The sequence below is a fragment of the Prionailurus bengalensis genome, chromosome C2, assembly GCF_016509475.1.
Source record: "Prionailurus bengalensis isolate Pbe53 chromosome C2, Fcat_Pben_1.1_paternal_pri, whole genome shotgun sequence".
Taxonomy (NCBI): Eukaryota; Metazoa; Chordata; class Mammalia; order Carnivora; family Felidae; genus Prionailurus; species Prionailurus bengalensis.
This window is the reverse complement of record NC_057350.1, coordinates 5,736,601-5,762,751: the sequence shown is the minus strand read 5'-3', so window position 1 is coordinate 5,762,751 and position 26,151 is coordinate 5,736,601. Positions and strand designations below refer to the sequence as shown.

Sequence of the window (26,151 nt, the reverse complement as noted above, 5' to 3'; positions counted from 1 at the left end):
AGAAATATTCAATAATAATACAGTCATCTAGGGTGGACAAAGCAAAGTTTGTGGACGTGAGGACTTGTGCTGACTTGAAACATTACTCCTACCTAAAGTTATAAACTCATTTTAGTCTAAAGAGCATTTTAAGACTCTACTACCTGATCTCGTTGTGATCTTTCGATTGTTCTGATGGATCCAAGCAACAATGTCATAACAGAAGTGCAAACTTTTTTGAACTTCTGTTCAAACAAGACATCAAAAAGAAACCCAAGCCTTTAATTAATTCAAAGCTTGCACATATAGGAGCATCATGTCACCCAGGAGCTCTTGTAGGCAAGGGAATATGGTTGCCGATGGAAGCGTCGCGTAGTAACTGGGTGATATGCAAATAAGGCAGATGCTTTTGAGGACCTCAGTGGCCACGGAAGGGAGACCAACAAAAGAGGGAGGGAGGAGAGGAGCCAGCCGCACATCTGGAGACCACACTGGAGTCACCACGAGAACCCGTCAACAAAGCAACAAGAGAAACAACTGCTAAGTAACCACTTTACCCAAATTAAGCCACACGCATCTTACACAAACCCCATACGGTAGGCACCCATGTCAATGCCCATTTTATAGAGACAGCAACTGAAGGCTACCAAGGTTAAACATGTCCAGAGGCACATTTTCTCCTCTCCTATCTTCCTCACTCTCAGGCTTTACGGCCATAAAGAGCTTATGTTTTTATCGCATTTGCCTTGCAAATAAATGCCAACAACGAAAAATGCTGGAAATAAAAACACCCACAAATCACAGCTCATCTTCTCCCTGAGGAGGTAGACAGAATGAAAATAAATGAAGCCATCATTCTTTATTGTAAGCTGGCATGAATCTTGACTCAGTTTGGAAGATTAGTTGCTGGCTAGACAATTCTTATTTTTATATATTTTTATGCATTTATAAGGCTCATTTCAGCTGGGCTATATGCCATAAAACCCAAGGGAATTGCAGTAATTTAAAAGTGAAGATAAATTTTTGAAATAGGACTAGTAGAGAGGTTCAGAAAATGGGAAAAGGAGAAATAAAACTGGATTCAACAAGAATGGAGAGGCCGTCCACAAAGGAAAGTCTACAGGCAGCTATTTCAGGGTGAAGAAGAAAAAGGGATTCTTCACATGACGAGTACAACTGGCTGCCATGGCTGGATTCCATCTAAAGATGTGTCTATTTGCCCCGTATAATGGTTTGCAAGTATCTGGCCCAACACTTGAAAACTGTGGGTCTCCGTATAAAACCAAGCTTTCTGGCTTCTCTTGAGAAAGTCACTCATCCTAACCCCCCATTTCCACTGGGGATTAGTTGGGAACACACAGGCTCTAGATAGCCTGTGAACTCTTAAATTTTCCACCTGCACCATTCCCCTTTTCCCTTGCTCTCCATTCTCTTCACTTATGTACATGATCTGCCGGGCCCTGTAGGCCTTAGGGCTCAGAGCTGCCATCCACACACCCAGACCCCTCTCATGTGCTCAAGACAAAGACTGAACCAGTGGCTGACAAAACCCTAGCCAGTTACTGTCACTTTGGGTAACTCAATGAAACCAAGGCCCAAGCACCGGCCCCCTGGTAAGACCTCTCTCCTTCTGAAAGCCTTAAGTACGTCAGCTTTACAATACAAGCCCCCTGCGTTTCAGCCTCCTCTCCTCACATAGTGGGATCTCCTTCTCTCCCATCGGGGCTCTTTGGGCTTTCTGACTGCTTGAACAACAGAACATGGCGGAAATGATGTGTCATTTTCCAGGCCCCGCCTTAAGAGACCAGCTATGTCCACTGTTTGCCTGTTGGGACACTTGCTTTAGAGCCGAGCTGCCATGATACGAAGAAGCCCAAGCCACCTGGTGGAGAATCCTACACATGGCCATTTGGGAAGGGCTCCTCCAGACCTAAGTGGGCCTGCCCAGCTGACACCACTGGAACAGAGATGGGCTGCCCCACCAGGCCCTGACTACATTTCAGATTTGTACACAAAATGAATGATGGTCACTGTTGCAAACCAATAAGCTCTGGGGTGGTTCATTACACACCAACCTACAAATGGAGCATTGAGTCCAAACACCAGGATGGGCTTTCATAGCAGACGAGAGCGAATCAGGAAGACAAGTCTCCTAAACAGTGGTCCGTGCATTTCTTTTCTCACCTGGCCGATGTGCCTTTGGAACCGCCATGTTCATCACTCGACCTCCATCCTGAGGTTTGGGGGGGGATGCAGTGAACCTGCAGATCCCCGATTCTGAAGGGGTGCTGGAGGTCAGACTGTCCGTGTACTCGTTTGTCCCTGCCGTCAACTGTTCAGATGATGTGTCTGATATGAAGCACTCTGTGATGGTGAACTTGGCGTGCCTCAGTTGCTCTTCCATCTTGGCGTGCTCGTAGGCCCTGGCCAGTTCTTCATAAGTGGAGGAGGCACTTTCTGTGGAGACCATGCTGCTTCGCGCTCGATCTATAGCATAAAAAGAGAGAACGAGACGGATAAATTATTGCTTTACGGTCGCACCGACTGGATGGCCTTCTCTGGCTTGTGGCTGTTTCTCCCAGATCATGGTACACACCGGCAGGGTCCTGGGTCATTGACCGAGAACTGCGTCAGTCACCGTGGGGCCTGTGCTTTACGTCTCAGTACAGTGGGCTCAGGAAGCTTTGTTTCAGCTCAATCGCGTTAGTCAGATGCTCCCAGCCTGGGACATGCCCGTCAATCAGCAATGCTTAAAAAATTCTGCGTTTAGTTAAGATGATTGGGAGTGTCGTGTAAATGAATGGCCGTGTCCACCCCCTGCTCTGACTTGCGGATCACTCTGTTCCGCAGGGACTTTAATTGACACGAATGATTTGAGCTCTGCAGTTCAGCTTGCGAGGAAGACACGACAGTGGTTAGATACGAAGCCGTGATTCTGCACGAAAGTGGCCAGTGGGAAGAATGGCCCCTGATCCCTTGGACTCATCCTTTGTGACTACCACCCTTTGTGGGGCCCAGGAAACCCCCAGGACAAAAGGAGGTGCATCTTGGCCAGAGGAATCTGTATGTTACACACGAAAAAGTTTTGAATCACCTCTGTGCAACTCTGAGACTCTTCTAAGAGAAATAACAGCCATAAAAATAAATGCACAGGGTAACACTCCACCTTTGGAACATTATTTTTGAAGTATATCAGCCAGAACAAAAGAAAATGAGTACTCAAATTTCCCACAGCTATTAGGTTTAGATATAATTTCTTTTCTAGAGTTAAGGTTGGGGGCTGGGGCAACCGAGCGCTATTCTTAGGTCCTGTCTTCTCTCAGAAGTGAAATCTTGGTGGTTGATGGCACAGACTGGATGACTTACCTTATAATCAACCCCTGTTGAATTGTCAAAAGGATCAGCCCATGTTCCCTATAGAGGGTGCCATGACCTTGCCATGACACCTCCAGTGCACCGTCTTAAACCGAGAGACGGTAGTGGGTCACGTGCCCTCAGAGTATACTCAGAAACTACTGCAACAGTTTGGGTGAGCATTTTAAAGTATCTGTGTTTCTCTCAGTGGGGTAGGAACTAAAAGGAGAGGACAGCATGAGTCTGAGATTCAGGACATCTGAGATGCCCGTTGGTTTTGCCCTGCAGAAATCACCAGGCCCTGGATATCATCAGTGCTGCATGGTTGTATTAATACTGGTTAAAAAACAGCCTAACAATTTGAAAGTGGCCTTGAAAGAGCATAGGGAGGAGCCTGTGAAGGCTATCTGAGGGCTGTGCCCATCCCCAGGGTTGAGGAGGAGGCGTGTAGACCCCTACCTGTGTCTTGTGAGGGGCTGACACTGTAACTGTCACTCTCCTTGTCCATTGATCCCGCAGCCCTGGGCGTCGGCAGCCTCCAGTCCGTGGTGAGGGTGTGTGCTGAAATGGTGGGGTGGGGTCTGTTGAGGGTCCACTGGCTGGCATACCGGTTTCTTGCTGTGGGTCCTGCCTTGGCATTCCTCCTGGTGGTAGGATCTGTGAAGAGGCCAAGAATAATGTATGTCTTAGTCTCTAGGAGTATGATCAGTTGTGATCAAAGTGTTGAGGGTGGTTCTTCCCCTGCCCCCCGCTCCCCACCCCCGCCAGCCTTAAGACGCCCCTGTAAGACTCATGCATCCTGGAAGCCTTTCCTTCTGTTTTTGTCTAGAGGATTCATTTCTTTTCTCTTGTGGTCTGAGACATTTATGTGATACTTAAGCACTCTAAAAAGTCCTGTGGGGTAAAGAATGTTAGATTTGGACTCAGGAATTATGGATTCAAACCTTTCTCTTGGCCCTTAATGTTTTCGCGGCTCAATGCACATCACTTAAACTTCCAGAGAATAGCCACCATCTTCCATGCGTGGCCAAATATGCTCTAATGTGGTCTGTTTTTTAATGGTTCTCCTACCTTAAGGTGTTGTTATGGGTTGACTCATGTCCCCTCAAAAGGTATGTCCGCATCCTAACCCCTAGTACCTCAGAATGTGACCTTACTTGGAAATAGGGTCACTGTAGATGTCATTAGTCAAGATAAAGTCAGACTGTACCCGGGTAGTCCTTTAATCTAACAGGACTAGTGTCCTTATAAGAACAGGAGAGGAGAATGCCACGGAACAATGGGAGTAGAGATTGAGGTGCTGGGGCTACAAGCCAAGGAATGCCAAAGACTGTCAGCAGCAACTACCAGAAACTAGGAAGAGGCAAGGAAGGATCTTTCTTGACAGGTTTCAGAAGGAGCATGTTGACATCTTGAATTTGGACTTCTGGCTCCCAGAAGACAATAGATTTCTGTTCTTTTAAGCCACCCAGTTTGTGGTATGTTGTTACAGCAGCTCCAGGCATCTCCTGTGTTATTGTGGTTTTCTATTTACTCATTGCCTTGATCAGGGCTGTTTTACTCATCAACTAAATTTCAAGTTCCTAGACCGAGATGGTGATACCCTCTTGTCCTAATACTCACTTACTCTTTTGCATATGGTAACATATGTCTTCAACGGAATTGAACTTTGTCAAAGATGTGGGTCATTCAATGTGGAGAACACGTGGTTAATGGGTATCTGGATTTCATATGTCTGCCTTCCTCAAAACCAGAGATTTACATATACAGAGGCTGGCACCAGATTGGTTTCATTTTCTCTAAATCTGGAACCAAAGACAGCAGGTCAATGAGTGGACAGAGTTCTTAGTTCAGCTCTTTGGGGGGACACTGGAGTGGACAAGCAACACTGTCTTTTCTAGAACCCTGTGGAATAGGGAATAGAGAGGCTCAGTTACCTTTTCTTGGGCTCTGGCCTATAGGCAACATAAGGTCCTAGATGGGCCTTTTACACCACTGAATTCTCTGCTTCTAAAAAAGGAATTTTATGCAGTTATATTTCAAAATGTCCTGGAGACTTCTAAACACAACAGTCTATATTTACTGCTCAACCCTAATGAGGCAGTGTCAGAAGATCAACGCCGAGGGGGCCATTCCTTGGCATTGTTACAGTGACTTACTTATGTGTTTTCATGGGCCTGGAAGTTTCTCCAGGGTAGGGGTAAGGATGTTCATCCTTGGGTCCATTCACAGAGCCCATGATGATCTCTAGTACACATAGGCCCCTGGATGGATACACTCAGCCCAGGGTCACTTTACGGATGAGACAATGGAAGCTCAGAGAGGAAAAGTGACACAGCTATTAAGTGGTAAAAATGGAGCCCAAGACTCCATGTTTTGGTTCAGAGATTGCCCATCACTTGACCACACATGTCCTCATGCTGGACATCTAAGTGTCTAATACAGTGTCTGCCATGACACTGGCTTGTGTGTAATGCCATGTTGGATCATGGGAGGCAGACAACTGAATGTAGTGAAATGACTTTCTTTTTAAATGGAAGATTTTCTTCTTGTTGGAAAATTATAGTTATTGGGCTTTGAACCTAATCCATCATTCTACAATGCTGGAGAGAAGCATTAAGATGGCAGGCAAATCGATATATTTTAAGATTTCCTGGGTCATCAAAATGTTTCGCCTTGGTGCATATTCTTTGGGGCATTGATTTTAAGACACATTTCATCACTTACTTGCAAAATTCCACAGAAGACTTTATTGGAAGATATTTTTTTTTTTGCCTTGATTAGAATGTAAATGTGTTATGCTCGAGCTCCAAGCTCTCTGGACAGCAAGGTATGAATGATAATTGCATTTTCTCCACTGAAATGCTAGGAGAGAGGTCCTCAAAGAGACAGAAAAACATTCTCGCGGGTAGGAGGCTAAATATCTTCCAGGTACTATGGACTTCATAAGTAGAGCTTCGATAAATGGGGCTTGTTATTTAAATGCTAATGAATCTTTTCCAGAAAATTACCCAGTCCCTTACATAAGATTTGAGGATTCACATTTTTATTCCTCTTTCAGTTTCTTGCAAAGACAGCCGTGGCTCAGATTTACTCCTGGCATGGATGCTTGGGCGGGGGCGGGGATGTCAGTTTGATCTTCTCACTTCAAGGACGAAATCTCCTCACTCCCATCCCTCTCCCCCTGCCGTGTTTCCTCCCACCAAGCCTGCCCGCCTATAGTGGGGCAGGACCTTACCCCTTTCTCACTGAGATCTCCCTATGTGGAAAATTCCATGGTCAAGTTATGCATGTCAGTCTCTATTCAAAGCTAGAACTCTTTTTAAGTTAATTTTGTTCATTATCCTTTTTTTTTTTTTCTTCTAGATGAGGACAGTTTTACCAATGGCCTGATAATGTTGGGAATATAGGTCATGGTATTACTTTCCTTGAACCACAGCTTGCAGTTCTGTCCTGCTCTAAGCAAGCCTCCTAGAGGCAAAATGATCTCAGTTGGTAGAATATTGAGGTAGTTGACACATTTTTTAAAAATAATCAGGTTTTGGGAGCTGTTTTGTACCTCAGTTGAACTCTTCTGTATGATAACTCCTATGATAGCAGCTAAAATAAAAATCTGACTTGGATTCCACTTGCTAACCTTCTTTGTAGGTCTTACCAGCTAAGCTACTAAGGAAATACACATTGAGATTTACTGTCCTTGCATGGAAAGCATTTTATTTGGCTCCCCAACATTCTAATATAAATAAAACTTAGTGATGAGCCATCATGCTTGCTAAACAGCTAACAAATTAGAAGGTAAGTGATACAAATAACTCTTGGCTTTTGAACACTGGGTCTAAACCTAAATTAAGCTTTTCTGCCCATTGAATCAAATTATTTTAATCATCCTGAATTCAGGATAAGAGAGGATTTGGGGGATAATAGGGTTATAAAACATGTCATGTGTACTGTGATCTAGGTATTAATCTGTTTTTATTCCTTGCTATTCCCAGTCCTATCTTGTAGGTGCTGTGGGCTCAGCTTCACATGGTGATGACGCTGTGGAGGCCTGAACATTCCCATTGCGTAACGAACAAGTATTTATCAAGGGCTCATTACACATGGCACACTCCTCACCCCATCAGGTATTTTCCTGCAGGACGATGTCTAGTACCATTCTGGGTGATGGCTGGAGTGTGCATGTGCTTTCAAAGTCTAAACAAAAAAAGATTCCATCCATGTTGTAAACTCTTCTTATGTAGATATGGAAGTCTACTCAGTCCGTGGATATCCCCTGGGAATCATGGTCTCCACTCAACAGCAACACGGAGCAGTTGAGGAGGAGCTTTGGAGTTAGGTTGTCTGCCTTTGACTCAGTTTTACTACTCGCTGGCTGTGAGCTCATCAGGCATGCCCACTTCCCTCATCTCTGAGAGTGGGGTTATCATCTCACCCACCCACAGGGCTGTTGTGAGACATGGTGGTGATGGGGCCTTGTAGATCTTGGGGCCTGGCCCACGATTCCTGAGTGCCAAACACTTGGTAAGGATTGGAACACATTCTGTTTGTTGGGAAGAGGGTGGAGGGACATTTGGTAGGCTGATCAGGAAGGCTTGAAACTCAATTTAGAGAAGGTTTGGCAGAAAAAAAAAAATACCCATTAAACATCATAAAGCCAGATGCTGGAGAGTTCCCCATGCTTCAGAAAAGAGCTGAAAAGTAGAGCTGGTGAGGACAGGAGCTCCCACTCATTCCTGGTCTAGCCCTTTCATGCACCAAGGGTGCTTGTACATGCTCTCGGCCCAGATGGGTGGATGGTGAACCAAGGGATGACTTCCAGGTTAATATGACCCAAAAACCTGGACCAAGTCGAACACATATCATTTCACGTGTCTTTGTATCCTTGCACATCTTTTGAGTAAGAAAGTTAATTTAAGTTCTCCTGTGATGATCTCATCGGTAAGTCTCCACAAAGTGAGCTGGAGAGAGACTGTGTACATACTTACAAACATCTGATCATCTAGCAAACAGACAGCCGGTTAGATGTCTCAGGACATCTTAGGAAATGGATCTCCTCAGGATCTCCAGGAAATGGAGAACAAAGAAAGGGGCCAAATGGACTTCCTGAGTCCTGTTTATTTAAAATGCTGAACATCCTTTCTTTTCTACCCCTTCTACTCGGATTTCAGAACTTGGCAGTTGGTTGATATTTAAATCTATTTATTGAGTGCCTACCATGTGTCAGACCCTGTGGCTGGAGTTGGGGTGGGGGGTTGTGGACACAGACACGGACACCATCAGCCCCCCACTTTCAAGTGTACCCTCATCCACAGGAGCGACAGGGACGTGAACAGAGCTGCAGATACAGCCAGGGCATCTGTTTTCACCGGCTGGAGAGCTCAACAGTCAATTGCTGTGATTTCTCCTATCCTCATAGTGAATCTTTGTTGCAACTCTGGAAAACTAAACAAAATGCCTAGAAACACAACTTCTACCATGCAGCCATTATAATGTGCAGACAACATATTGTAGATGCTCTACTTATAACTAAAGAATTCCCACAATGGTGACACAGTCCTAGTATAATTAGAACAGAGTAATAGTGTCTTTTGCAGTCGAGGAAATAGATCATAAATCGGCCTCTGCAAATGTGCCAAACTGCAGTGTGCAGAGACTGCCACACGGGATCTGAGATGACACAGGTGAACCACCGGGCACAGGAGACAAGCTCTGGGGTGCAGGACACAAGCAGTAAACCGGGCTTCACAGAGCTCCCAGCTTCAGACTTCTGCTGGGGCTCATCTGCTGGGGGGCCAGTCACCCACTGTTTCCACTTCGAAATGGGAAATGGGAGGCTCTTGGGGCCTCGTAATGTGGTTCCAGAGGGAACATTTAATGAAAAAAATGATCCCTAGTAGAGAATGTGGTGCAGATGCTAAATGAATAGTTCTGTGTTTTTCTTTTGAACTAGAGACTGATGCATGACGTTGAGTAGATTTGCTTAATGTTTGTAAACATTACTGGATGAAGCTCGTCACAAACGAAAGAAGCATCGTTCTGTAAGCTGTGGATGCTTCAGTGTGATGTGATCATCAGACTGAACTCTGCCAACTCATCCCAACACTCGCAGAGTGGAGTACAAACTCATGAGGCTGGACCAGGAGGCCTGGCGACCAGGCTGGCTCTTTCCTCTGGCTCCTCCTTGTTGCCCATGGCATTCCAGTGATGCTGCTGCCCCAACATGCCTTAGGAGCCATTGCCTCTTGTTTCCCCTGCCTGGCAGGCCAGCTCCCGGCCTGGACTCAGATTTTCAACTCCGTGACGGATCTTCCCAGAGTTGGATCTGAAGTAGCCCCTCCCATCATCCCCACACGGCCCTCCCTCCCCCCACTCACCATCATGTCCTAGTCCTAGTCCATATAGGTAAATGAAAAATGCTTGAGTTCCCTGGTTAATGTCCAATTCCTCTACTGAGATGAAATGAATGCCTTTTTGCATCTTATGATGCACCCCCATCACTGGGCCATATGGAAAGTAAAACCTTAATAAATATTTTTGAGTCTGAATGCAGGAATCCTTAAAGTTCCCCAACTATGCTTACAGCATTATAGGTATGAGACACTCGGACACTCCCCTTCCACGTGCCTCTGGCCCTGCCACTTGCCTCTTGCTGGTTATCGCTTCTGCTTATGACCAACATTCACACCTCTGTTGATATTTTGAATGTCACTGAATCAATGTTTCCATTAGTTGGGGAGGTGGTGGTGGTGATCATGCAGTTGGGATGTTCCCAGTGCTTTAGTGTGACTGTTTCCTTCCTATTATGACTGGCCTTTGTGGTTCCTCTGCTAGTTGAACATTGACAGGAAGTTGGGGAAGCTCGCTTATTTTACCTGGCAGAAAGAAGTCACGGGCTATGAGAGTGGCAAGCTTGAGAGGTCCTGTCCCCCTGTGCTAAGTGGCAGGGACCCATGTCTAACACTTGGGGAAGTATTTTTCTGTGAGGGCTCCAGACAAATCAGCATCAAAATGGCCCAGAATGTCTGTTACAATGCAGATTCCTGGGCCCCACCCTAGACCAAGTGGATCAGAATCTTTGGAGATGGAGTTCTGGAATGGGTATTTTGAACAGGCACCCTGGGTGATTCTGATGCACACGAAAGGTTGGGAACCACTATCTGGGCATCTGTCATGTTTTCTCTGCCTCTTGCCTATTTTCCTGCCAATGTCTCCATTAGCTTCCACGCTGACTGGGCTGAGGGAATTCTGAGGTCAAGGATCCTTCCATTTCAGTCCCCCTGGGTCTGTAATTCTTCCCTCACTGAATAGCAATAAGTGTCTCAGAAATCCATCAGTGCCGTGTCCTGAAGCATCCAGAAGCTGGACCAGGCAGATCATGATGGGAAAGCCAATAGCCGGAGAGAGGGTCAAGGACTATGAAGCACTTTCTAAAGCAAAGATCTCACTCACACACCCCCAAGCAAAGTTAATTCCCACTCATGGCCCATTCATGTCTTCAGTGTGTGCTGATGTCATCAAGGAAGGAAGGGGTGAGGCTAGACGAAAGGGGGAAACAGAAGATTTCTTCAGCCTGTAGTTGAGGACAGTTTTTGAAATGAATTTCAGTAACAGCTGAAACTGTTTTCTTGCATATTACAAAGTTATTTAGGAGTCACCTGGTTTGCTTCATGACATCAGTACATTTCACAAATGCTTTACAAGTCAGAATGTATGAATAACAGCTTTTAACATTACATTATTTATTTTCCTAATTATAACACTCCGAGAATGTAAATTTTTGCAGAGCGATTAGAGATTAAAAGTTAGACATCAAAGCTTCCGAAAGATAATAATCGGGACATCAATTTCTCAGTCTCTTAAAGAGATTTAGAAACAATTTCAATTATGAAGGAATAAGAATGTCTAATTAATAAGCTCTAGATACATATTAGGGTATTTAATTTCATTGCAGTAATTAATTCCTGTATATTATGAATACAGATATTAATAACTAAGTCAAATATAATCCCCGGATTTGCCAGAACTACAGTTTTTCTCAAATAGTGTGTTCAGGACAAAACATAAACTCCAGGGATGGACGGATCCGCAGTGAAACCCTGGCTTCCCTACACATTGTGTGTACAATGTCAGGCTGTTTACCTAACTGCTCTGAGAGTCCATGTTCTTATCTGTAACATAGCGGCTATCGTATCTATTCATATCTGTTCTAAGTAGGCACCTTGCAGGGCTGCCTTACAGATAACACACTTGCCATAACCTGCTTATCCTAATCCTGGCGAAGAGTGGATACTCACTGATGTTAATTACTTTTCCCCGTTCCCACGTCGTCCAAATAAAAAAAAAAAATTACCTTGACCTGAAATTTCTGGCACTTTGATAGTGAATCGACACCAAGGGTTATTGGCCTCCAGTGACACAGTTTGAACGCCAGCTTAGATCAAACAGTAAAAACTCCCATGTCCCAATTAGAGATATTATCGTACGTATTTGTTTCGTAGGCACAGGGCCAACGAGCCCTGCTTTCGTTGGACAGGGACAGAGCGTCAGCATCTTCTCAGCATCGGTACCACCCACACAGTTTGTATTGTCGGACCACTTACTCGTTCCTGGCCGTGCGTCCGACACATCCACGAGGGGCCCGGTGGCCTGCGACACTGACTGATAGTGCACTGTGTGTGTCACCGTCAGAGACTTCTGTTTGGCCGCCTCCCCAAAGTCAGCATCCGTTAACAGGACCGTGGAGCGATCGTCTGCAGAACAGCAGGAACACAGGAAACCAGACATGTTTACCCCCTTTAAACGGCTCTCTTGTCTTCTCTCCCCTAGCTCCTTGTGTGATTGTTCATGGCAACAATTATCACCTCATCTAAAGGAGCAGAAACAACCCCCAAATTCAAGCACCGTATTGGAATCACTGTCGAATGCTAAATATAGATGATCTTTAGGAGCTGGCTTTCGAAGCGTGAATGAAAGAGGGTGACCACACAGAAGGGTCTTCTTACCAAACAAACACGCATTTGGGGAGGCCTGTTGGAGCCACCTGTTTGACAGAGTTTGGGATTTATGTGTTTGCCAAAAGCTCACCTGAGATGTCACCAGAGATGGTGGCACCACCAGTGATGAGGTTGCCATCAAAAACAAGGCCTGTTTTCAGTACTGGAAAAACACTGCTGAGGCTGTCTACACTCGGGTGGCTCTCATGCCGAACCTGGCCAATGTTTGGGGTTGGGGTGAGGGGAGGGGAAGACAAGGGCTGGTCTTCAGAGTTTATGGATTCCTCTGTTTTAAAGGTTCGGAGCTACATTCCTTTTCTTCCCACCTCTTCTGAGCTTTAATTACCCTAGAATATCCTTTAATTGACTTTTCAGAATGACTCACTTGTCAGATTTCCAAGCCCAGTTGGCATTTGAAGGTTAGACAAGGAGGAGCCCGGGTTCAGATGAGTCTGGAGCATTCTAGGGCTTGGGAAGGAAGCAGTTGGTTGAGCTGCGTGTCATTATTCGGTTGCCTCAACATTTTTCATTACTTTGTTGTGATACTTTTCACGCTTTCTTAAGGGCTTTTTTACTCCAAGGGAAACTTCCCGTAGGATAGATGGATATATTCATACATTTTCAAGCACCGCAGCCCGGGATGCTGTTCATATGAGTTTATCAGTCAGCTGGGACCACGCTAGAGCGTGCCTTGACACGGAGCGGTGACGTGGAAGTCATAAACAACACAGCTAGACTTCTGTGCCCAAAAAAGGCTCTGAACAGAATGAACCTTGCAAAATCCAATTACTCAGGCTCTGGCAGGAGAGGAAAGCCTCTTGAAGCTAGAATAAAATTTCTTGGCAGGGAAATAGAGGAAACCTTGCCAGGATGTCTGCTGGCATCACAGCGTGTGACACAGCATGGGTTGGTCCTGCGGCAGGAGCCCGGGCTCGGCGTGGGGGTCGTGCCACAGACTTCATCCGGCCCTCAACTGAGGTGGCCTTTCTACAGAAATAGGTTCCTACAATTGGACCCGGCATCAGAAGCCTGACAGCTACACTCATTTTTCATTAGTAACACTGACATGTTATGGTCTCTAACATGGAGCCCTGTTAAGAGCCCTGCAGATTATCTGCGGGGATAAGTTACAAACTTCTAATGGGAAATTTCAGGTGCCTGTCAGTTTGTGAGGTTAACCATTCATTCTGGCTAGAAATTAATGGCACTTTTGTATTGGATGCTGGTAGTCAGACCCCGGCGTTTTAAAGCATCACATTTCTACTTCCCAATAATTAGCAAGTGCCATCCACCAACTGTCAGGCATCACCAGGAGATAAATGACTCTTGGTGATAGATGATCCCATGAAGACTATGACACATCGCTGGCTAAAGGTTGGTAGTACAGCTCTCCAGTAGCCATGGAAACAGACCCAGAGGCAGGTTGCCCAGTCTGCCCCTTTGCAAACTTCGCTCTGTTTGCAAATGGTGGGCAGACCCTTCTCTGGTGTTAGGCCAGTAACGACTACCTATCTATTTTAACCACCATGGGTACAATGATTGATAAGTCTGATGAGGAACATTTACCAAATGTTGTAACTATATTATAAGGTCAAAGGAAGTACATTTTGATTTTTGAACTCACGTTTCAAAGGAAATTTTGGTTTCAATGCCAACCTATTGAGTTCAATAAAAGAGATTTCAGCTCTACTACTGAAAAGTAAAGATTATCAAAAACAAGGCAGGGTGCTTTGTCCTGATGTGAGCTAGCTAATAAAATCTCGGGTATTTTAGGATGAGTAGTGGTTCCTCATACAACATGGGTGGTATTTAACTGAATTTGGTTGATCGAGGGCCACACTGGACTTGACCAACCTTCCCCAAGTGCTATGATGCCTGGACCAAACTAAAATCCAACAAGAGCATCCCAGGCCTTAGAATTTAGGAGCCTGTAAGTCTATTAGAACATAATCAAGCAGGGAGGGGGTAAGGAATAGCATAGATGTTCTGCCCATCTGGCCATTTACCACTGTTTTTCTGGCAGGAGCTTCCTAGAATAGGTTCCAGGAGTTGGGTAGTCTTAGCCAAACCACAGGATAGAGTTGCCCTGGGACCGAGTGCCAGTGAACACGGTCCAGAACAAACAGAGCGAAGTTTGCAAAGGGGCAGACTGGGTGACCTGCCTCTGGGTCTGTTTCCATGGCTACTGGAAAGCTGAGTGATACTTTAAAGGTGAGGGGTTCTGGGAAGTAGCTTGTTGATATGGAAGTAGGTGGTGACAGTTACAGGAGGCTAAGCTGGTGGCTGGGCATGGGTTCTACTCCTGTCTATGTGACCTGGAAGCTATAGAAACTCTCGATGCCCCAGTTATAAAGGAGTGCCTTTCTCCTATGTTGATTGAGGGTTAAATGAGATTACATCCATAAAGTGCTTTTACAAGCATGTGACATTAGAGAGGCCTCAGTAGATGTTAGCTATTCTTCTGATCATCCTTGCAGTGGAAATACAAAGCCTCTGATTCTGGAGTAAATAGCACTGTGTTGGAAGGCAGTGTGGGATGGCAGACTTCGAATGGAAAGGGCTGGAAGAAGTCAAGACAGCAGGGTTCTGAGAAAACCAGCCACAAAACTCTCCAGGTGTCTGTTTTGCGACTGTGAAACGGGGACCTGGGAATTTCCCAAAGCACTGTGAAGGAACCCATTCCAGGGTGTCTACAGGGTGCTGAGGGATAGAGAAAAGACAGTCTGTACAAAGACCATTGTGTGTTAAGTGCTAAGTAGAGTTTGGACATTTTCTTTAATGGAGGCCTTACTGGAGCAAAAGGTGGCACTGAGTGGATTTCCAAGATGGGGCTTTCGTGCATGGCCCTTCTAGGTTTATTTGTTTGCAGGTGTTTGTTCTTTGGAGAGGCACCAATAGTCTCCCCAAGAAAGATCCAACACGGATCAAAGTTGGGGAACTCCTGTTTTAGGTGACCTCTGAGGTATGTGTAAGTTCCTTTCTCCCAACCCCCATTTGCTGGTATTTATTATTCTCCTCAGTAACAATGAACTGTCTTCTAACTTTGCTCATGTGGCCCTCAAGACATTCCCGTAACTTACAGGATTTTGGCTGAGAGGGCATGGCCATAGAAGCCACACTGTGTGAAACCACAGACAGGGCACCTTACCGATGGTCTCCATTGTGTCTCTCTCTTCGATCAAAAGCTGAGCCCTGGGTATGTCAATGTGCATCCTCAAGGTTTGTTGTTGCTTGCTCAAGGTATCCGAAGTCCGGGTATTCTTACTGGGAATACAAGACAGAGGGTGCCTTAACAAACAGAGTTACATGATGCCAACCTGTGCTTGTACATCAACTGAAAAAAGCCAGGAAGGACAAGGGGAAAAGGAGAAAGAAAAAAAAAGATTTCTTCCTTCATTCAAATAATATTTATTAAATTTCAGCAATTGGTTGTGAGGTTCAGAAAGTGAAAATTGTCAATAGGCATTGGTTCCATATTGATGGAACCTTCAGAATTTCCCCTCTCTCGTGTAAAGCTAAGTAAAACAAAAAAAAAAAGATTTTTAAACCAGCAGCATTTTTATTTGTCACACATGAGATATTCCAGTGATGGCAACAGAGGAAGCATTTGTGCTCGCTGCTCATTGGGTAGGGGATCTACTAATGGATTTGTATTTATATATGGTGTCGTTTTATTTTTGTTCTAGTAACAAATCATAAACCTTGTTGGCTTCCCTGGCACTAGTTTATCCTAACTGATATCACGTTTTAAAATTAAAAAAAAAACCCAAACTACTGTAAGAATTTGTGTACCAGAAAATTACTCTTAGAGCGAGCTGTCTTCTAGGAGTAAATGTAAAAAGGTACTAAAATGGCATGGTATAATCAAATTCAGTTACATCCTACAATAAAAAAAATAAAAAACAAAAAACACTGCATGTTTCACAAAAACGCAAAAAAGTCAATAAAGGCTTTAATTGGAAATCTAGGGGCGCCTGGGTGGCTTAGTCGGTCGGGCATCTGACTTGGCTCAGGTCATGATCTCGTGGTCCGTGAGTTCGAGCCCTGCGTTGGACTCTGTGCTGACAGCTCAGAGCCTGGAGTCGGGCTCGGATTCTGTGTCTCCCTCTCTCTCTGCCCCTTCCCTGCTCACGCTGTCTCTCTCTGTCTCTCAAAAATAAATAAACATTAAAAAAAGGAGAAATCTACATGCTAGGAGTGATTGTTTAGTTTCTACAGAATTGTAAGAATTGAGAAGATTTTAAAATAATGCACAGTTGACCCTTGAACATCATGGGTTTGAACTGCATGGGTCCCCTTACGTGTGGATTTTTCTCAAGAAATACAGTCCAGGACTGTAATATTTTCTCTTCCTTTCTATTTTCTTAATAACATTTTCTTTTCTCTGGTTTACTTTATCATAAGAATGCAGTATATCATACGTATAACATACAAAATATGTGTTAATTCATTGTTTATGTTATCGCTCAGGCTTTTGGTCAACAGTAGGCTATTAGTACTTAAGTTTTGGGGAAATCAAAAGTTCTATGTGGATTTTTGACTGTGTGTAGGGGGGCCAGTGCCCTTAACCCCTGCATTGTCCAGGGTCAAATGCATATTAGAACACCCTCTAAGGAGCAGCAGTCACTCAGAATAATCCATCATGATAAACTACGGCATCCATAAATCTAGTTCAATAATTGCCAAAATCTACTTTGAGAGAGATTTCTGGAGCCTACTTCACTTAATGCTTTACTTTTGTGTTAGTTGCTTTTAGTAGATTATAATAAAGGGGGCATCCATACTACATCTTAAATGCTTTTCTTCCCAACTAAGCATTCACCAGGAACCCCAGATCCTTTTTTGTTGATGAGGACTCATCCACCCTTGAACCCTGTGGCTGAAGGAATATTAATACTCTGAAGGTCAAGTTCACCCAACACCCCCTGAAGACATCTGCATGTTGAAGTCTGTGTTAATATTCTGAATATTTTATAATGGCTCTTCCTTCATTTGAGTATAAACAAAACAACCTACAAAAACAACAGCTTCTGAAAGGTGCACCTTCCTTATTGAGGACTTGATCTTGAACCAGATTTCTTGCTCTGCAGATGAGTAAGTGGGTTATGTAGCTAGATCATGCTAATTACGCAGAGCCCAAATTCAAACGTGTGGCCTGAATTTTTCACATGGTCTATATACTTTTTAAAATTATTTACTTAACTACGTTTTCACTGTGTGTGTGTGTGTGTGTGTGTGTGCGCACGTGTGTGTGTGTGTTTTAAAGCAAAGATTCACATACTTAGTATAAGATGAAGAACATATTGGTGACTTGGGGGCTGTAGTTATGTCATGTTTAGACAAGCTCTATTTCCACAAAAACAGATGGGAAACTACTCCTCTGTGAGTATCCGGAAGGTCTGTTTAGAAACTCCACCAGGGACTTGAGCTTGTCCTTGCACCAGAAATAGAAACGTGAGCTAGTTCCTTCTGCTCATCATGAATAGTTATGAGGCAGCCAGCGGCTGTTCCATTAAACACTACGAATCGAAGCACAGACCCTACTTAACAATAAGGGGTCCACTGTCAGACTATCACAGGTAGCTGGCTACGTGACTGCTGTGCACTACGGCAGTTGGCCCAAGGACTTAGAATATGGTTCAAGTTTATGAGCAAAGACAATCTAAGCTGGAGATAAACTTCCCCTCTGTCTTGAAGGAGCGCATGCTGTCAAGTCCTGCAGTGGGAAGGCAAGAGGTTGGCCCAACAAGCCTTGAGATTCAGGAGCTAATTGTTTTTCTCTCCTTTTGCTGTTCCCTTCGCTTGGAGGAAACATCCCCTACCTGGATCCCAATAGCCACCTGGCTGGCTCCCTCCCTTGCTTCAGGGCTTGATGATACAGTTGGCAGCCAGGTTTTCCCAGCTATGGGCTCTGCTGACACTTTCCGCCTCCCCATCCTTCGTTTAATTTTGTTTCCTCAACACTTACTACTGTCGAGCATCATTTAATTGACTTATTTGTGATTTGTCTCTCCCACTGGAATATGAGCTCCACAAGGGATATTTCCTTCTATTCTGTACCCTTTTAAACCCTGGGATTTAGGGCAGTATGTGGCAGAAGGAGGTGCTCAATAAATATTTGTTGATGCTTGTTGAATAAACCAGCTTGTTTTGGGGGTACAGTGGGACCAGAGTGATATGTCCCAGAGGCAGTAATATTCTTCTCATTCTACAGGTTTATTAGGTCTCACCTTAATACGACTGCCATATTTTATAGTCTATTGCTATAGGAAAGCTGATTCTCCAAAATTACAATAATTGGTCATTAAAACAGCAACAAACTTTCAAAAAAAAAGGCTACTAGAAGAAACCTCCTTTGTGACCTAGAGAAAAGATTATGAATGTTTTCATTGCGGAAACAAAACTGCACATTTTGTATGATGTGGGGTCATGCTAAATTTTTGTTAGTTGTTATTGAAATATAATCTTCCACCATCTACTTGCTATCTAGTTGTCGGACTAAAATGACAGAGAGCTGACCCTGGTTCACAGAGGATGGTATTTCTGGCTTAGCCAATGAACTACTCATAGTTGTTACAACTCTTTAAAGTTAATATTTCCTTAAGATTTATGGGGAATAAAAAACAAATGAAGGAAGCTGCACATCACCCGCCTTCCCAAATATCATATGAAGCTTTCTTTAAGTTTAGAATAACTGTAGGGATCTCAGGGCCATACCTCATTATAATAGTTGAGTGGGTGATGATTGTTACTCTGTGCATAAAAATATGAACATGAAAAAAGCAACATTTATTTAAATTCTCAGTTTGAACCGTTCTCCACCCCTTTCCACTTACAGCTAGCTCTTAAAAATACTGATCTTTAGGGGCGCCTGGGTGGCTCAGTCAGTTAAGCATCTGACTTCGGCTCAGGTCATGATCTCGTGGTACGTGAGTTTGAGCCCCGCGTCGGGCTCTGTGCTGACAGCTCAGAGCCTGGGGCCTGTTTCAGATTCTGTGTCTCCCTCTCTCTCTGACCCTCCCCCGTTCATGCTCTGTCTCTCCCTGTCTCAAAAATAAATAAAAGTTAAAAAAAAATTAAAAATAAAATACTGGTCTTTGGATATTAGCCATGTATTGGCTAATGCCTTAGACCGGGCTAGTCTTATCTCTTAGAAGTCTGGTATTTTTCTTTAAATTTTTTTTTTTTTTGCCTAATCACAAAAAAGGAAACTTCTTTCTATCTGGCCAGGGTAGGTGAAGTCTCTCTTATCTCTCTCTCTGTGGGGCGATTTGCTTGGGTGAAATAGATGAGTGTCCAGAAGCACGAAGCCCAATGATGGGAGAGGACACCCTGTGGGAGACACCCCAGCACCAGCTTATAGGTGTCTGTCCTACAGTCACATATGCCTTTCTGGCCCTAGGACAGCTAATCCCACTAAAGTACACAGATACTTTTTTTGTGGAACATGGTCAGATAATACGTTACCTTCACCAAGATCACATAATGATGGAGCTGGGAGCGATTTCAAATTGTTATTTCTAGATGAGGAGAGTAAGGTAGATAACCTGCCCAAGATCACAAACCAGCCAGTGGTAACATGGGGCTACAGAGTAGGCTTGTGTTTCGTGTTCTTCTGCACCAGCCGGCTCAGTCCTCAACTTCCATGCAAGCAGCGGTGAAGATCCAAGACAGGACCTCGGTAGCTTCCTCTGTACCAATGGCTAGGACTTGCCTGGATCTTCCAGACTACATTCTCAACATGGTTGGCCCTCAGATCTCCAGGTAGATGACAACACATTTGTTGCTTGGCCCCACTAACCTGCCAAACTCAGACTGAACTGATTAAAAGCGTTGCTTTTACTTCTAAATAAATCCCATAAAACCCTGCCTATTTGAGGAGCTTGGAAATTCTCTTCCTTTTCAACCCCTGTACCCCTGTGAGGAAAACCCCCTCAACTACCTTCAGTGGTAGTAACTGGTAGTTATGATGTTCCTAATTTCATGTTGGCAACTGTCAGCCTCAAATACCACTATTCATGCCTGCTTTCCTCAACAGGTGGTTTTTCAACCACCATGATTGGCCTATGAATGAAGAAGATGCTTTTTGATGTCTTGCTTGGAGCTAATAAGAAGGGGGGAAGGATGCATTCTAGGACCTCAGAAAAGCTGATACCATCTCATTCCAACCAAACAAATGTTGAGCATGTCAGAAGTCACAGGTTCCAATGTCATGGGATTCAGACAGAGGCATGATCTCTGGTTGGAGAGTGGCTGAAGGAAGTGGCCCAACGCTCTCTGAGGGGGCTGTGGGACCCAGGCTGGGGTATAAACCAGTGAAGTAGACTGGGATGGGGAGGGGGATGATGACCTGTTACACTGAGCAAAAGTCATGTCCAGTCTAAAGGGAGCACTTCATGTGGCTCCAGACAGCCATTATCTCTGAGCTATACCCAGTACGGCCAGAGCATTTTCAAGAGAAGTCAGAAAGCTACAATTTCATATGAAATCTTTTGATTTCCAAATGTCATCAATTAATCCATGTTTTTAAGTCTACATTGGAAAATTTACTTTATTTGGTGGATAAGTCATTATAAACCTTATGACTCTGTCTGGTTTGTTGTTTTCCAGATGTTTTGTCAGATTTGCTCTGCACAAGTGCATATGTGTCTGGATGCCTTCCATGTGACCACAAAAATGTCCCAGACTTGCTTAGCAAACAAGTACACACTTTCATTAGAGCATGAAGTCATGGCATTTCATATAGGTTTTCATCATCTTTGTTGGCAAATGGCATCCATGTTTATTTACTTGCTCACACCAAATATTTCCGAGTAAGCCTGAGTCCTCCGTATCTTTACCTACAATTCACATGGTTTTAAAACACAGTATGGACAGGGCGCCTGGGTGGCTCAGTCGGTTGAATGTCTGACTGTTGGTTTCAGCTCAGGTCATGATCCCAGGGTCGTGGGATCGAGCCCCGTGTCTGGCTCCTTGCTGAGGGGGAAGCCTGCTTGAGATTCTCTCTCTTTCCCTCTGCTCCTCTCCCCCACTCATGTGCTCTCTCTCTCTCTCTCTCAAATAAAAATTAAAAACCAAAACTAAAACACAGGATGGCCAAACAGACATATCTGTGGAACATGTAATCCATGGGACAATGGTAGTCAATCTCTGTCTTAGGTCTTCAAAGATACTAGTGATTTGGGCTATTGGTTCTTTGTGAATAACAAAAAAGTACAAATTTTATATGCAAAGATGGTGAAGGAAGTAAAATCCACCTATGGTGAAGTGGGGAGTAGGAGAGACCCCATATCCCATCCTCTTTTTCTCCTATGGTAAATATCCTAAAATGGCAACACCATTGGGATCCCTGACATTGTTATTATCTGATTTCCAGACTCTGGTTATCCCTTTTCACTTTTGGTTTAATCATTATAATATAAAAGACTTAAATGCAAATACTGGGGTGTCTTCTACAGGGGTGAACGTTCACTTACTCATTCAACTACCACTAGTCATTCATCAACTAGTCATTCATCGTACTTCTAATATGAGATTGATGTATGAGGCTATGATCTCAAGACCAGATGTTGACTAGATATTTGCAGAAGTTGGTGATTGGTGCTCTAGTGGAGTGGTGCTCAAGGAGCCATGGGAGCTGACGGCAAGAAGGATCTTTCTTGACCATCCCAATTCCTTGGAAGCACACATCACATTTCCTTTTTTGGTTTTCTTTCCCCTTGGCTAACTCTGTTAGGAAGAAGCCTCAGCCTCAAAGGTGGTATATTTGGGTGAAAGCAAAACCAAAGCCATTTACTTCCAATGTGCCTTTTTATTCCCAGTATAACGGGAAACATTCCACTGGTTCAGCCTGGTCAACAGGAAAACTACCTGTGCCGTGTATAAAAGTACTATAATATTTGATATCTGCATGTCTCCTGTTAGGCATAACATGGATATTTTGGTACACAGAATGGACTTTATATGTCACAAACAAAATGTGCCACCAATTTCAGACAATTATTTTAAAAACCGTTAAAGCAACTTGGAAATTACTATTTTGAACTTGATATCTGAGAATGCTAGGTTTTGTTCTTACCTCATGAGCATTTCAGCCAAACTCTTTGCATCTGGGGAAAGAAAGTTAATATTAGTACATGATAAATAACTCATTGACATTCACTTAGGCATTTATGACAAATTTTCTACAGAATCAGATGACAATAGCCAGTTTAAAATGTAATTGTATATATATCACTACTAATAACCAAAAGTTTAATGGCTTCCTTATTTCTTCTACATGACAGATTATATATATAGTATGTTATATATATAATATATATTACAAAAATATATATATTACAGAAAGTATAACACTCTGGGGCCATAAAAATTCTCAGACACCTGTTAAAGGTCTTCTTACGGTGAATTTATTTGCCACATTTTGAAAACCCAATTTTATTTTCAGTAGTCAGAAAACTAAGTTTGAAAATAATTTATGTAGCAAAAATTCTATTCTTTTTGTATCAAAATACCAAAATTTGAAAACTTATGACACCATAGATCACTTTAAAGAGGCATTATTATAGAGCTGCGAGTCCCTTAGATTGATCAAATAATTGTATAAATGGCGTATCACTACATCTAGAAACTCAGATGTTTATTTCAAACTCCAAAGTAAAAATTTTCTTTATTTTTTTGTCTCTGAGGACATTGCTTGCCAAGACCTGGTTCCCACTCCTGACAAAAGCAATTCTGCCTAAAAATGATGTAGAAAAAAAACATTCTACATTTTTGGTGGCATTGCTTTGAAATTCTCATTTCTCTTAAAATATAATTTGTTTTTCTTTTTACACATTTTGTCCTGGCAAAAATGAGTGTTTCCCTTCTTAGAATACAAAAACCTTCTTCGTGCTTTATTATTTTTTTTTCATTGCTTTCTATAACGTCTTGATGTTAAATGTAGCGTTCAATGAACAGAACTTTCCGGAAATGGATGCAGCTATGTGACTGGCTGTATAGTGGAGAAAATACATATGTTGGAACACTTTTATCTCATCTTTTATCTTTTGGGGGCTGACATTTAAGTGCAATCACCGTCACGTTGGGAAGCAGCGTGGTATTACCAAGGGGTGTGGACAGTCACAGGGGTAACCACACGTGGGCTGGCACCCCCGGAAATCAAAGCTCAGTTCTTAAAGTCAGCTATGCCAGTTCCCACTGGAAACCTCACAAGGGGACCCTGGTTTTATGCACAGATGGGTTCATTCTGGAAAAGGAAGCAGCTCCAGCTCCCTTCTACTCTTGCCCATATGGTGAAGCCAAGAAAGCAAAACAGCATTTAACTTCCCAGTTCGTGTCTTTCTCTGCGGAGACCAAGCAAATATGAGTTTCTTCTCTTCCTGAATGACTTAACACTTGCAAAGTCAATATATATATAATGTCAGAAGTGTGGGATTAATGAGCTCTGTGTAACAGCCAAGCAGTGGCTAGCTCAACAGTGTAAAAGAGAAGGGGAAATTTTAAGGAGTATGCTCTGTACTTCGGCTCGTGACTTAAGGTAACTCAGTCTCAAACGTCTTCAGACTGGACCGGGTGTCCTTGTTTTGCTCATCATCATCATTTTCTTTCTGTTCCTGAAGTCAGTGCAGTTTTCTGTCCCGTGACTTTTTCATACCCATGTGCAAGGAATTGCAGCATCCGGCCAAGTGGGAACAGAGCTCCCCTCAAATACCGACAAGCTCTGACTGCAAGTTCCCCTCATCTAAAATTAGCAGGCATCTCCGCTGGGGTTCAGCTGGTCCACAGCTGCAGGTGCCGTGAGGCATTTTGGCCCACGCGGCCCTGTGCTTATCATCTTAGAGCAGGTCCATTTCTCTTTCTGCCTAGCTGCTATGTCCTCCTCCTGATTTCATCTGAAATTGTGAGAAAAACGACATTAATTGAAATTCACTTCTTGTGCGAGTTCACCTTTGAGAACCGCTGGTGGAGTTTTATGCCCAGTGATGGGGTCTGGACAGCACAGGTGGCACCAGCGACTGTCCATGAATGTCTTCTGGGAGTGGGCATGGGGTGGGCTGCAGTCATAACGGAGCACTAGGCATCTGCATTGTGCCAGTCTCTGCCTGGGGACTATGATGCCCTCCTTCAGAAACCAGGAAACAGACCCAGAACATGTTCAGTAATTTGTGGCAGCTGAGCAGGAATCCATAACCAATGTCATAACCACACTTATTTTCCATCACTATCCTTCAGGTTCTTTATGCATAGAGCAGGATCTGTGTCATATCCTAAGGGACGCACAGAGGAAGAGACACCTAGTGTCAGCTGACTGAGGGGGATGGTAAGCTGGGGGACATGAGGTGAGGCCGTTCAAGGCCGATTTGGGATCAAGTTTGAGAGAGATGTCGGGGCTGAGTTGGGGTTCAGGGTCTTCTTCATGTAGGTGTAGGGACAGTGCAAAGAGATGACGAAACCTTTTGTTTAGTGGCGAGGAGAGAATCTGGGACAAATGAAGAACGTTTTTAAAATCATGAAATCATAGAATCTTAAGAGCATTAAAGACTCTCCAAGTCAGTCCCCCAGTAGATGTTTGCCTCCCTCCCACAGTATCTTGGGCAGATGTTAAAATGTGCCTGGACACTAGGTGCTCCCGAGAGGGGTCGATGCTGTCACTGCTTGTACAGCGCCCTACCTCCTGCTCTCAGTTCTGACCCACTGTCTAGTTTGTTGATCTGTCACCCTCAACATGGCCCCAGGGGACATTTATTTTTCCCTATCTTCTCAGTTCGAATCTCATTACTCATCTGCAGCCCAGTCCCTGGCCTTGCCACCTTCAGTGTCACCGGTCTTCTAAGCAACATCCACCCAAAGGGTGATGGATTGGGAACACACCCCCTTATGGTGTCACACCTGTGCTTTGAAACTCTCCAAGGGACCTCCCTGCCAGTAGGATTCAGCGCAGAGCAAGAACCTTCGCACGCTGATGCTAAGCTGTTTTCCCTGCCCTGCTGCCCCTTGCATCTGGCCTCCAGCACTCTCTCTGAGGCTCTCCCTCTTGCATTCACCGTAGACGCCATGACTTGGTCTGCAGACCCCATGACTTGGCTCCTGTAAGGCGTCCTCTGTCGTAGCACCACATGCAGATGTGACTTGCCTTGTGCACCCTCCCAAGCCCCCCAGGTGAAGTTGGTGCTTTGCTTTTCTGGACTTCATGCACCTCTGCACCACGGCCCATGCAGCCTTTGCCGCCTTCACACGGTGGCTTCCTGTTCTCCATGTGCTGAGTCATTTTCCTCTCCGGGCTCAGCCCAGTCCCTGCTAGACGGTGCGTCCACACAAGCTTTCCCTGAGGATACGCTTAATTGTGGGAAACATCTTCCCGCTCTTGTGTTGAACTCCCTTGATGTAATTTCTGCCTGGATACGATGACGACACCTGGAGCCATTCCATTCAAAAGCCACGTGAATATCTCCGTGCAGCTGCGTGCCATCTGTCTCTTTTCCAAGTTGAAGTTTCTCATTTCCTCAATCCCTCCTCAGATGGCATAATTTCTACGTAATCCTCTACCTGGGACCCTCCTCTGTGAAAGACCTGTGCTTTCTTATTGTCCTTTATTAAGTGAGGCAGAGCACAGAAACTGCGTATGTTTTGATATTCTCTTTATCACACACCCGTGAGAACACAATGCTCATTATGTGTGTTGCAAATGAATGTTTACAACTTACAGAGAAGACGTTACAATTCTCTCCACTACATTTTATCTCTGGTTCCAGCCTTTCAAAATCTCTTAACATTTGGATTCTTCCCGTTAATGCACTAGCTTTCTCTCTGGGAGAGTTGCCAC

At 44.1% G+C, this 26,151-nt stretch overlaps 1 protein-coding gene across 1 annotated transcript in view; it reads right to left on the bottom strand.

Annotated features, from left to right (window-relative positions):
• DSCAM (DS cell adhesion molecule) overlaps positions 1-26,151 on the bottom strand; it is a gene marked incomplete at its 5' end in the record, with an annotated part of 763,637 nt that overhangs the window by 12,672 nt on the left and 724,814 nt on the right. Inside the window, 5 exons of the mRNA XM_043595968.1 lie at positions 2,164-2,466; positions 3,793-3,990; positions 11,934-12,083; positions 15,475-15,590; positions 22,405-22,435. Of these exons, the coding sequence (XP_043451903.1) occupies positions 2,164-2,466; positions 3,793-3,990; positions 11,934-12,083; positions 15,475-15,590; positions 22,405-22,435 (798 nt within the window). The remainder of the gene's footprint in view (positions 1-2,163; positions 2,467-3,792; positions 3,991-11,933; positions 12,084-15,474; positions 15,591-22,404; positions 22,436-26,151) is intronic.